The sequence below is a fragment of the Stenella coeruleoalba genome (assembly GCF_951394435.1).
Source record: "Stenella coeruleoalba genome assembly, chromosome: 13".
Lineage (NCBI taxonomy): Eukaryota > Metazoa > Chordata > Mammalia > Artiodactyla > Delphinidae > Stenella > Stenella coeruleoalba.
Genome location: NC_137159.1, coordinates 29136129 through 29149406, shown reverse-complemented (window position 1 = coordinate 29149406; position 13278 = coordinate 29136129). Strand labels below are relative to the sequence as shown.

Below are 13278 nucleotides of genomic sequence, written 5' to 3'. Positions count from 1 at the left end.
AAGTGTGACTTTAGCTATGCTGCTTAACCTTTTTGAGCTTCAGTTTCCTCATCTATAAAATGGAAATAATAATTCTTATCTCACATAGTTTTTGGAAAATTTTCTGAGCTAATGTATGAATACACTGCTAAGTTTTTGCCTAGCACATAGGAAATATTCAAAGAATCGTCAGTGAAAATGAAAGGGATGAGGGACCATTTATTGTAATATATGGGCTTTTTAAAGTTAACCATTCTTTTATTAATTTTACATACATGATGAATATGAGAGGTTTCCATCATAATAGTGGGAGATATGAAGGGGTGAATAAGTAAGTATAGGATGTGAGGTGGTGACCAGAGACAGGAAGTCTTCTAGATGTGCCCCAACCCCCAACCCCCACCCATCATCACTGAGAGTCACTATTCTAGTTTAGCAGAATCCAGGCCTGGGAATTTTAGGTTTCTAGAACAACAGAGGTGTAGCTGGTAGCTAGGTACTCTGGATCACTGCTCCCCTCTGGGAACCTGGATTCCAGAGATCACAGAAATGTGATACTTTCTGTTGGCAGCAGCTGAGTCCCCTGGGTGGACAAAATTCTGGGGCACTGGAAGGTGATGGCGGCTGGTACTCTTTCTAAGCAGCCTAGTGGTCTCAGGGGATCCCACCCTGAATTACAGGGGAGGAATCCCAAATGAAGGCCAACAGATTGTCCTAAGATATCTGTCCGCTCCAAGTCTCGCTTTCCTCCTGAAAAGGGACAATACTCTATACCTCTTTCCTCCAAATATCAATAAAGGTTCAGAATAAAAACCTAAAAAAATTTGAGCTCTTCAAACATATTAAATCACAAAATTTGAAGAAGCCTCCAAAGGAGTCCATCTGTCTACCTATCCTTCCTTTTCCACCTTCCCGCCTGTGCTATCCAGAACACATCACAAGCCACTGTCAAAAACATAATAAAACTGCTTTTCTTAGCTGTTTACATTTTTCAACATTTTCTGTCAATGAATCCAACTTTGCCCCAAAATTATCAGTAGCAGGTACCTATTTTCCTCTATTTATTAATCTTCAAAAGTCACAGTGATCAGAAAATGAATAAAAGTTACTTTCTTGTGTATTAAGCCTCACCTAAATGGCTCCTTCCCTAGACAAATAGGTGGCAGGGCATTTCTAGGCTAATCTAAGTATTTCTTGCTGAAATTTAAACCTCTGCTCTCTTAATTGTCTTTGTGTGTACAAAATACTTTGGAAGGAAGAAATCAGCAGCCCAGCAATGTTTTTTAGTAATTCTCAAGTACAAAATTGCTCGAGCAATACTCTCCAGATTTTCATCTTCGTCCAGAGACAGTGCCTATCATTTTAGCAGCCAGGTGCTTTGACATGTTTCCTATTACGTTTAGAAAATGAGGTAACAGATGGTGGGAGGGATTAAGTGACATGATTGAGGCCAAGAGTAAGGGTTTTAGAACTCTCTTCCTTTCATTCGTTGGGATATGTTCTTTCTGCACACTGGCGTGCATACTCTCAAGAGTCTAAATTAAGTAGGCAAAGATCGTGGTGAATGCTGACTGTTTGTGAGTAAGAGTTAAAATCCCAGCCTTCTGAATATCTTGCCTGTCACTGAATCTTTGAGTGAGTCTGCCTACATTAATCAGTATCTCCTGAGGAGGGAACCTTGAGAGTCAAGAGTTGGTTTGTCAAATGAGGTTTTTCACAACAGAGAAGCATAGTCTATCAAAGGAGGGGGTGAAGGAAGGAGGGAGTGAGAGAAGGTGAGAGAGGAAGAGAGACAGATTGAGGGAGGAAGGGAGGGAGGGAGAGAAAAAGGGAGGGAGAGGGGCAGGGGGAGGGAAGGAGAGAATGCTATTTTATCCTTCCATTTTTTGGGGAAAAAACCCACTTATGTTGTTGGTGCTATTACAATGTAAAGTGGTCTGTGTACCTATGAGGAAAAGCTTCATTTTCGTCTTGATAAATACTTCTGGGTTTGCACATATACTGCAACAGATTATAGTTCAAGATCAAAACTGCACCTGCGGTTCACAATGACCTATTTTTTGCCCCAGTCCCCCAAAGTTGCTCTGTAGCAAAGCCAAGTCAAAACAATGCTCAACAAAAGACTGCAAGTTCCTGGCAATTTCCCTTCTACTCCACATGCTGCCAAGGTCACCTAGAGGTGAAGCTGAACTCTCCATTTGCCTTTTGTGCTTTTTCCTCCCGATTTCCCCTCCCTCTACTTACGTACATACTGATATGGTTTATAGCCTGTACCTCAATAGCATTATCACCCTGATTTCTAACAGACCTGGGGTCAGGGGAAGCAGGGAAGGAGACTGGATGTGAGGATGGGTGTGGCAAGGTCCTGCTGCCTTATCAGGGAGGTAAGAACGGGAATCCACCTGGTATGCTTCTGGCTATGAAGTATGGTGAGGTGAGCCAAGGTGCCAGGGGGTCACTAGGAGTTCACTTTGGATAAGTGCCCAATGTTTGCAGGACTTAGCGTATCAACTTTTCTAATTTGCAAAGATATATTTCCTGTTGGGTTTCTTCTTCCCTGTCATCTAGGCAAAACAATCCAGTGTGCAGCTTGTTTGGTGTGTACAGGAAACATCCCCCCCTTAATTAAATCCAATTACGGTAATTCATTCAGAAAATCTGTGGGATCACTGGCACAAGTTAAACTGCCCAGGGTGGAAGTGTTGGGTGTTTAGCCAAGGTATCTGTCAAGGATACCTGGGTGCTTTCCTCAGCACTGCACTGACCTGTACCTGAACCTTCCCATCATCATTTCACAAACTACATGACCTTGGCATGCCTTGTTCTACTCTTCTGTAAAATGGCAGTTCTCACTATTTATTCCTAAGCTGCTTCTCTTACCTGCTTAGAGAGCCCTGGCGGGTAGAACTAAGTCTCAGTGACAGAAAAAGAAACACAAGATCAAATTTCAAGTTTGTGCTTTCAGTTCTGGGGGCTGAGGGTTGGCTGATGGAGAAGCCCGGTGGTTGGCCCTGAATAGGATGTTAGTGGCATTCTTCTCTTATGCTAATTTTGGATAGAATTGGCCATTGCTTGGGTCTTACTGGAGAATAATTACAAAGCAGGTGGGAATATGGACTAATTCCCTCCTGTTAAGGTCTTGGCTGAAAATATTTCAAAACACTAAGGAACAGTGTTCATTTTCTGAAGCTCACATTGCATTAAACAGAAGGTAAAAGGTGAGACTAAAGACTCTACCCTTCTTGTTACAGTCAAATTGTGCTTACACCTATCTGACCTACTTTGCAATCTAAGTGTGATCAACAACAATGGTAATAATCACTTCCACTCAAACTAGAAGACTTTCTCCAATCAAAGTATTCATGGTCAAGACACATTTCAAGGGACTGGATTCTCTGCTGAAATACAATAGAGCGGTGTGTCCCCAGGCCCCTTAGCAAGTAGTTCATATATTGACATAAAAGAAGGACATTTATAGATATAAAATAACTTTAATTTAAAGCATCTCTCTCATTGGAGATTACTTGGCTTTTAAAAAATTTTCATTTAAGAAAGTTCATTTGTTCATTCATTCATTCATTCATTTGACAAACATTTACTGAACAGCTGCTATGTGCCAGGAACCAAGGTAAGGATATAAAAACGAGGAAGGCAACAGTTTCTATCTTAATTAAACAGTGCACAGCTAGTAGTGGAGACATATAGGAAAATAAATACAGTATAGTAAGATACGCTGTATCAGAGCATTGTGTAAGGTGTTAAGGAGGTGCAAAGAGCAGGCCAGTCCCTGCCTGGGAGAGTCAGGGAAGGTTTCCAAGGGGAGGAGACATCTGAGTCTTAAAAGTTGAGTAAATGTTTGCCAGGGGTATAAGTGCCTAGCTAAAAGGAAGACACTTTGCTATGTCATGTTGGGTGAACGGCAACAAATTTTGTGCGGGTATACCAAGGGAGTGGTAGAAGACACAGCTGGAAAGGCAGGTAGGAGCTGGCCTAAAAAGATAGTTATATGCAAGTGCTTTCTCTGGGCTTTCTCTTTCTTCCCTGCAGATGATGGGCAGATCCAGAAGAATGATCAATCAAATTTGTATTTTAGAAAGGTCACTTTGGCAATAATTGGAAGGGAGGGGCTAACATGCAAAAGTAGAGGAGTCATTGAGACAAATATGTAAAATAACTACGATAAAGTTTATAAGTGCTGATATTAGTGTGGATACTTGCATAAGTTATGTCATGTATCTGCCACCATTATGAGTGCTACAGAAAATCAATATAAGAGTTCAGAGGTTGGAATGGGATGCTAAGGAAAGGCTTCACAGAGAAGGCAGGCAGACAGATACAGTCGAAGCTAGGATAGGGTGAGCATCCCAGATTGCAGAAATGGCACAAATAAAGTGTGATGCTTCTAAATACAGGATAGAAACATGATGTACCTGTGAACTGGAGAACACCTATCAGACTGTTGGGGAAAACAAGAGGAATAAAATTATCTGAGGCCTTATACATTTAGGCAGGTATTTCAAGTTACACCAAAGTCCATCAAAATCTATATGGCACCCCAAAGTGGGACTAGGCAGTCAATCACTGTGGACAGTGAGGCAGTCAACCTCTGTTGACACTGAGCTGACATGATCATACCTAAAACTATGGTAGAGGGTTTAGTCTATTTCTAAGTTTGTGCACTGGATTGAGATTAAACACGCTGGGCAAATACAAAGCATTTTCTTTCAAAAAGATAGATCCCTCTGGTCTGTTAGCAATGTTGAAACTTAATCACCAACCAAGTGAAATGCATTAAGTTGAGATGAGCCTGGATTACTGGTTTTGTACCTTGTGAAGTTTCTTCTTCATTTAAGTATACTATAAGAAATACAAGTGTATATAACATAGGCTCCTACTAAAAAAAAAAGTTGGGAAGGCCAAGAGTGTTTTTATATGTGTCCTAACTGAAACTTGTTTTGAAATAGGAAAACCTCCATGTTACCTATACTTTATTGCTTAAACTAGGCAGAGGTGTGAACAATTAGATCATTCCATGAATGAGTAATCCCACCCAGTAATAAAACCCCATTTTGGATTATTATTCTTTGTTTAATAAACCAACAAGAGCATTCATTCTAGCCAGTCTGTCAAAAGCACAAAATGAACCAAACACTTTGTTTAGTCTAACAATAGGTACTCTCAGCTAAAACAAGGAGGATCCCCAAATTTTTGCTTTTGTAAAATGTGACTTTACCATGCACTGATATTGTATAATGAGAGGGAAGAGATGTGAAGACAGAAGTAGCAGAATAATGCAGTTCGTTTTTACTCAGTGTGACAAGGGATGACATGGATTTCTTGCCAGTTTAAAGGCACGACAGGGTACACCTTATAACCAACTCTGTCAATAAATTAATTGTTTATGGTATTCCCTTAACCTAGGACATACTTGACAACTGCAGTACCATTATTCAATTCTGTTGATTATATAAGGCAGTAAGCTGCACACTTCCTTTAAAATAATATTTCATGGACAAGAGAGAGTTAAAGTTTATCTCTGACTCATTCATTCAACACCATAAATGAACTCACCATCCCTCCTTGTCATTAACAATGCTAAGTTACTGCTGTATAATTTTACCTACCTCATTTTGAATAGTTCCATAAAGTTGTCCAAACCATGTGTCAACAGACCACTTGGACTTCGAGCAACACTTCATAGCTCTCAGCTGGTAATTACAATGTTTTCCTAAACATGTAGATAATATATGATTTCCAAATTGCAATAATCTTCCTAGGCCACTATCTGGCTTAGTAATCTTTCATCACTTCAGGAATCAATTCACCAAGTGGGCAAGTCATTTTCCTCAGCAGTTGTAACAAATTTTATGTTTCACATAGACATGGATGGTCAAAACTCATTTTTATTTTCTGATTAATGCTGCTCAATTAATCCTCAACTCTCTTAAAACAGGCACTAAAAGAGACATAACCTTCTTTCTAAAAGTACAACTGGCCCTGGACATATCCTGATTTCACCTGTTCAGGTCTCTGGGTATTCAATAAAGCAAGTTCAGCCGCTGTGCCAAGAGGCCACACAGAGTTCAAGGTAACACCTCACAGCCATCAGCAGGTTAATTATAATTTCATTTTCAAACACACCGACTGCATGCTTGTTTCAACTCCAAATGACCTTACCTGCTTAATTTTTTTGGGGGGGTGGGGGGTTGTCTACATGGAGTAAATTTCTGTCAGCAAAGCTGAAAGGCCACTTTGAGTTCATGGTAACAATTCATATTTTTAACAGGTTGCTCAAACCTAAATCCTCACCTTCAAACATTCCAGAGGGAGCACTTAGTAGCTATGAAGGTAGAAGGGAGTGGGGGATAAGGAAGGGAGAGGGTAGAAAAGGGAAGCAGAGCTATGGCTCCTGCCTTCTGGAGTTTTGAGACGTTTGCTACCGATGGTCATCTTAGCTGATTCTGGCTCGTTGGGGAAGGCCCTGCACTTTTGGGGTGGAGCCTTACAGGAGTTTCTAGATATTTCCTTAATGATTACATCACTGCCAGAAACAAAACTGGGTCAAAAGCAGCCTTGTATTTTCATTTTTAAGTGATCACAACGGTGGAAGCTTGATTCTGCATTGGAGGCAACTGGGACAGATGCTGATTTCCTTTTGCTTCCTCAGTGAGTAGGAACAGAAAAGGAAGTTTCCAGAGGGATGAATGTTTTCTACAGACAAGCGCTCTTTTTCTTACAAATCAGGTTGAAGGAGCCCAGGTAACATCAACGAGAGGAGTCATTTCAGATGTGATTTTTCTTATCTCTGCTGCCTATATTGTACCACATGTCAGAATGACAAGTTTTGTGGGAATGTTTTATAAGACCAACTGACCCATTTTCCCACTTAAAAATAACCAAACCAAACCAAAAACAAGTGGCCCCAAAGCTTTTGCTCAGGAATGATTTATGCATAACTCATCAGTCATCTGCATGGAAATCTTGTTTTCCATTTCACAGAACTTAGCCATGTTTTGTTTGTTTTGTTTTAATTCTTTTATCTTTTCAAACTATCTAAATGACTGAACTGCTTAGTGTTTATTCTTCATACTATGAACTGTCTTGGAGAGACAAAAAATAAGTAGAGACCCCACTAGCATATTTCATTCTTGGCCATTTACTCCCCTTGAAACAATTATTAGTTGCATGGTACTCTGCCTCAAATCGTTTAAGAGAAGTCTTCCCTGGCATTTAGATCCCACTTGGCTGGGCTGCATCTGCCTTCTTACAGCTTGATCTATCTTGTCAATCCCTTTTGACAAAATGAAAGGACAATTTCTATAATGTTCACTCATTCCCTCTTCAGAGGATCCTTTCTTGGCAAATAAGTGGGCGGTGAAACAACCCTTTTCACTCTCAAAACTTAACCGCAGATTATCTCAATACTGCTTTTCAAATGAGGGAAGTAATTTCTGGTTGCTGCAGGACCACAAAGAATTTAGATGAGTGCCCCACCAGAGAGCCTGAATGTTTTGTTATTGTTGCATAGCAATATGATTTAAACTTTTTAGTTGCAGAGCCTGTTTACTTCTCCCAAATGAATCTTACGAAGAAGCCCAAAATACAAAACATATAATATCAAAGCTGCTTAGGCGAATTTAGGATAAACCACCCAGGAACCTATCAGCTCAGCCTGTCTACCTCCCCCATTTCCCCAACTTCTACCATCACAGCACAGAATCACACCCAAGGGAGCTCAACAGAACCGTTAGCTGCCACGCAATACAGCTTAAAAGCTACTAAGACTTGGTGTTGGTAGGAATTAGAAAGCAGGTATTTGTAAGTGGCAAATCATTTCCTCAAACTTAATTAACTCAGAACTATGTGAATGATGATGTCAGAACTTTTTTTTTCCATTAAATGACTATCTCTTGAAGACCAGAGCTTCGGCTTGTTTATATTATACCCCCCACAATACCTAGCTCATCCTAAATGTTTAATAAATGTTGCACTACAATGCCTCAGATTGGAAAAAATTATTTTCGGTGCAGAACATGTTTTAAGGGGGCAGAAATGATATCTGCCCCCTCTCTCACTCTGTATTCACCCAGAAATCCTAGTCATCATATCAGACTCTCTTCATCACTGAAACACTCCATCTCACCTTCAGACAAGGTGACAACCGCCACACATCTCAGCTTTCCTTACTGAGAAATGTAGAATGACAACTGAAAGTTGAGGCCTTCAATAAAGCTTATTTGGTCTCGACTTTCCCATTTATAAATGGCAATAATCAAACTAATCATTTCCCTTGGCTGGCATTCAAAAAGGAGGTAATGAGTGTTAAACTGAAGCAAGGAAGTCATTTGAAGTCTGCCTTTTATTTTAGGAAAATTGTTCCTTCTCAGTCAACAATCAACCAAGTATTTACTGATATCCTTTGTGTTTCTAAAAAGAGCACTGAACTTGACGTTAGAACACTGGAGCCCGAATTTAAGATTGTTACTTCATAGCAGTAAGATACTGCTTGAGAGCACCTTGAGTATTTGTTTTCTCACCTCTGTAAGTAGAATAACATTTGCTACCTCACAAGATTATTTTCAAGATACAAAAGATAATATTTATGACAATATCAAGCACTTTTCCTGGTATATAACTGATTCAGGATCCTGTGCGGGATCCTAAGTACGTCAAGAGTAAAAAGAGAGATACGAAGGAAATGTATTGTGATTTTGTAAATCAACTGCCATAAGGTGAACATCCAGGCAATTTGTATTTTAATACCCAAGGGGCTCAGGGGTACAAGTTTAGCTTTAGGGGATTAAAGTTGTGCGATGGGGGTGGGAGGGACCCAGAGCTCTGGGTTTGTTCCAAAGTAAGCCTCAGGATATATCAAATTGAACTGGATTCAGTTCAATTACTAAGATTAAAGGCAGAAGCAGAGCCACATTTACTTTGTAGGGAAATCACACTAATAGTTGCTCCACGATATGAAAAGTACTTTCATTTCAATCCCCACAGCTTTCCCATCCTGACCAGGGATCGAACCTGTGCCCCCTGCAGTGGAAGCACAGAGTCTTAACCACTGGACTGACAGGGAAATCCCTCTCTTTCCTTCTTTTATACCTGAATCAGGACTGACCTGGAAGTAGAACAGAGTCTAGATATTCTCAGAAGTGAAGAAGTCATAGGCCTATTACCAGTGTTAAGATCTGTTCCTTTAGTTAATTATTCCTCTGCCAAACTTTCTGGAGTCACAAAGTCACATTTTTAGATTCCGCTCAGGGATAATCTGACCCAGTCCTTTAGATCAGAGTCAAGACGGCTATGGTAAGTGACCTGGTGGCTTAGAAAATCTGACCTTGATCCACACAAAAATTATATTAGGGTTCAAATGCTAAAGAATTGCTTTTTGTATATGATAAAATATAATTCTGAGCTGGAAGCCTTTTTTTTTTTCTTTTTTTTTTTGCGATACGCGGGCCTCTCACTTTTGTGGCCTCTCCTGTTGCGGACCACAGGCTCCGGACGCGCAGGCTCAGCGGCCATGGCTCACGGGCCCAGCCGCTCCGCGGCATGTGGGATCTTCCCGGACCGGGGCACGAACCTGTGTCCCCTGCATCGTCAGGCGGACTCTCAACCACTGCGCCATCAGGGAAGCCCTGGAAGCCATTTTTTATTCCTCTTAAAGTTCTGATGACAAAGGAACTTTAGCTAAGCTAAGCTTACCCTTTCCCTCTGGATCAACATTAGTGAACTAGCGAAATAGATAATTTTCCTAAAGGTACTAAGTCATCGAGAAACAGATGACTGGGGAACAACGTCATTATCAACAACAATGACGACAACAACAACAACAAAACCCTGCTTTACTGAACCAAGCAATGCTTCCTAAACGTACATTTTTCATTTGTCTCATAGCAAGCATGTATCAAGTACTTAATCTGCATAGGGTCCTAGTCATTACAACCTCTGGTCATCATTAATTTCATCTTGTCATTCTAGTTCAATTTTGCTATTTTCTCCTTTCTGTACTTTAAAAAAATGGCATGAGAACACAGCAATTGTTTATGAGATAGAATCAAAGAACATATCCTGACATTCCTTTTTGTACTTTTATTTCCCTATTACATCCCATAATCTTTTTTGGGGAGACTTCATTGCCTATGACTGGTTCACAAATTAATTCAAATATGTTTCAACCATGGAAACTCACTATTTTTTCTTTCTATTCACATGTTTTGTGCTCATAACCCTTTTTCTAATAAAGTACCCCAAGATAAAACAGATGTTAGAATTAAGCAAAAGAAATGACCATTTCCCATACACCATTAAAGTCCATGACGTTTACATGAAAGAATCATTGGAAGTTAAAATTAAATATACCTCAGAAATCATTTAGTCAGAGACATGGCTGGGAACCCCTGAGGCTTCAAAGTGTTCAAGGTGGTAATGGCATCACTAAGAATTTCTATTTTAAATCAATAAACAGGTTTTTGAGTATAATGAAGTAACTTGAAGCAGACCAACACTTCTGCCAAAAACAATTAGAAAAGCCAGAAGCTAAATTAAAAAAAAAAAAAAAGCATCAGCTAACTACTGAGGCATCCAGACGACAAGATTTGGAAGAAAAAGAAGTTTTTTGAGATGAATCCAAAATTCTGTATACCAGGTTCTTAGTGTTGGAAGAAAGGCAGAGAAGCCAGGAGAACTTCCGGCAAACTCACAGGGCTGGAAAGATGAAAACTGAAGTCTGGTGCTACCAAGGGAGAAAGAATTTAAGTAATCAAGATGGCAGAGGGAAGCGAGGGACAGAAAAGTGAACCTACTGGCATGTGCTGATGCTAAGCTGTAGAAGGCAGGGGGCTGAGAAGCCAAACAGATAATGGCTGAGAAGTAGAAAAGAGTTTTCTACAGACTCTTGGTGCTGAGGAAATAAAAATTAGAGTTTAGGTCCCGCCTAGGAGAGGCCTGACTAAAATGTCCTAGGCTCTCAGTTAGGACACAAAGAGCAATACCTATAATGGTAGATATGAACAAAGTGTAGGCTGAACCTCATAAAAACTGCATCCCAGACACAAGTCTGCAAAGTTTGTGAATGGATCATGGTGATGTCCCCCACACTCTAGATACCTGCCAAAAGACAAGATGAATCTCTGGAGTAGAATATCATCATCCAGAACCACTAACATTTTTTCACTCACAATGGCTGGGATTCAATAAAAATTTAGATATGCCAAAAACAGGAGTAAGAGAAAACTAGACAATAGAAACAGTCCTACAGGTGAACAAAATCAGAAATGGGCTTTAAAATAACTGTGACTAACATGTACAATAAAATAGAGGAGAAAATGCAGAATTTCACCATACAATTGAAATATTTAAAAAAGAAGAAATTCTAGCATTGAAAAATAACTAAAATTAAGAATATAGTAGTGGATTGAAGAACAGATTGTACATAGATGAAGAGAAGATTAATAAATTGGAATAGTAGTGAGTACAAAATATCTAGATTGAAGCAAATTCATAGATTGAAGCTAAAAGATAGAACATATGGGACATAGTGAAAAGAGCCAAAATATGAGTCTCTGGAGTCCTAAAAAGCAGGAGCTAGAGAATGGGAGAAGGAAAATTTGAAGAGATAATAGCTGCAAAATTTATAAACTTATAAAAGGCACCTAGTTACAGATTCAAGAGGCACTTTAAACTCCATAGAGGAAAAACACAAAGGAAACCCCACCATGCACATTAGAGTAAAATTGCCAAAACCAAAGACAAATCTTCAAAGGAGTAGCTACAAGACTTACACTTGACTACATCAAGAAACATGATGGAAATCAGCAAACAATGGAACTGCACATTGACATGTTAAAAGAAAATAACTGGCAACTTAAAATTCATTACCCAGTAAAAATATTCTTGAGTAATGAAGGCAAACCGCCCCCCCCCACAAAAAAAAACATTTCAAGACAAACGAAAGCTGAGATAATTTATTATCAGCAGACCTACACTAAAAGATATATTAAAAAGAATGTGCAAAGAGACAAAAGGTTAAATATGTAGATACATATAAACAAATGTTATCAGTAATAATACTAATGTTCCTTTGGATTTAAAATATTTGTGAAGTTAAAATGATAGTAAAAATAAAAAAGTAGGAATGGAGTAAATTAAAGTTGTTTTAAGTTCTAGCATTTTTGTGGGGTTTAAGTTATATCAGACTCTTAATAAGTCAAAGGTACCTGTTGTAGTGTTTAGAGGAACCACTTAGAGACTATAACAAACAAGCTAATAGAGAAAAAAAGTAGAATAATAAAATATAATTAAGTTTTAAAAGGCAAGAAAGAAGGAAAACATGAAAAAAAAAAAAAAAACCAAGAGAGGGCAAAAAGAGAAAACAAGAAGTAAAATGCTATGTATAAATCCCAATATATCACTAATTAATTGAAATGCAAATTAACAAAATACTCCAATTAAATAGCAAAATTTGTTAGAACAAACATTCTACATGCCACTTATTAAAGCACACCTTAAACATAATCTTGAAAAGTTGAAAGTAAACTGATGAAAAAACATGTACCATGCAAATACTAGCCAAAAAGAAAGCTGATGTGCCTATGTTAATATCAGACAAAGTAGACTTTAAGGTAAAGAGCATTATTAGAGATACAGGGGGACATATTACAATGTTAAAAGTCAATCTAACAAAAAGATGCAACAATCTTAAATTTATATGTCCCCAGTAATATATGCTTCAATATACTTGAAGGAAAAATGGAAAGGACTAAAAGAAATAAATCCACAATAATAATTGGAGAGGTGCACAAAACTCTCAAGGACTGACAGAACAATTAGAATAAAATAAAAAAATCAGTAGAAATATAGAAGATTTACTCATTATGATGAACAAATTTGATCTAATTGATGTTTATAGAACACTGCAGCCAGTAACTGTAAACACACACATTTTTAAAGGGCATGTAGAATATTTACCGACATTGATCAAACACTGAACCAAATGTCAGGTCTCAACAAATTTCATAGGACTAGAAGTCATTCTATTATGTTCTCTGACCACAGTAGAATCAAGGTAGAAATCAAAAACAAAAAGACAGCTAGGAAATCTAAAAATGGAAAATAATGCCCTACTGAATAACTCATGTGTCAAAGAAGCAATAAAAATGGAAATTAGAAAATATTTTGGGCTAAATATTAATGAAAATATTATGTACCAAGATCTCTGGGACAAAGGTGTCTCAAGGGAACTTTATTGCCCTAAATGAATACCTTAAAAAAGAAGAAAAACTGAAAAAGAAAGAA

The 13278-nt window shown here is 38.5% G+C and overlaps 1 protein-coding gene across 5 annotated transcripts in view; it reads right to left on the bottom strand.

The window, feature by feature from the left end:
• Window positions 1-13278, bottom strand: part of EXOC6B (exocyst complex component 6B) — a 717212-nt gene that overhangs the window by 111451 nt on the left and 592483 nt on the right. The window contains exon 21 of one of the 5 annotated variants that reach the window (XM_079940501.1): window positions 4356-5707. The exons of the other annotated variants lie outside the window; for them this stretch is intronic. Coding sequence (XP_079796627.1) covers window positions 5684-5707 — 24 coding nt within the window. The 3' untranslated portion in view covers window positions 4356-5683. Of the gene's footprint in view, window positions 1-4355; window positions 5708-13278 lie in introns of those variants that run through there. 5 annotated transcript variants of the gene reach the window in all.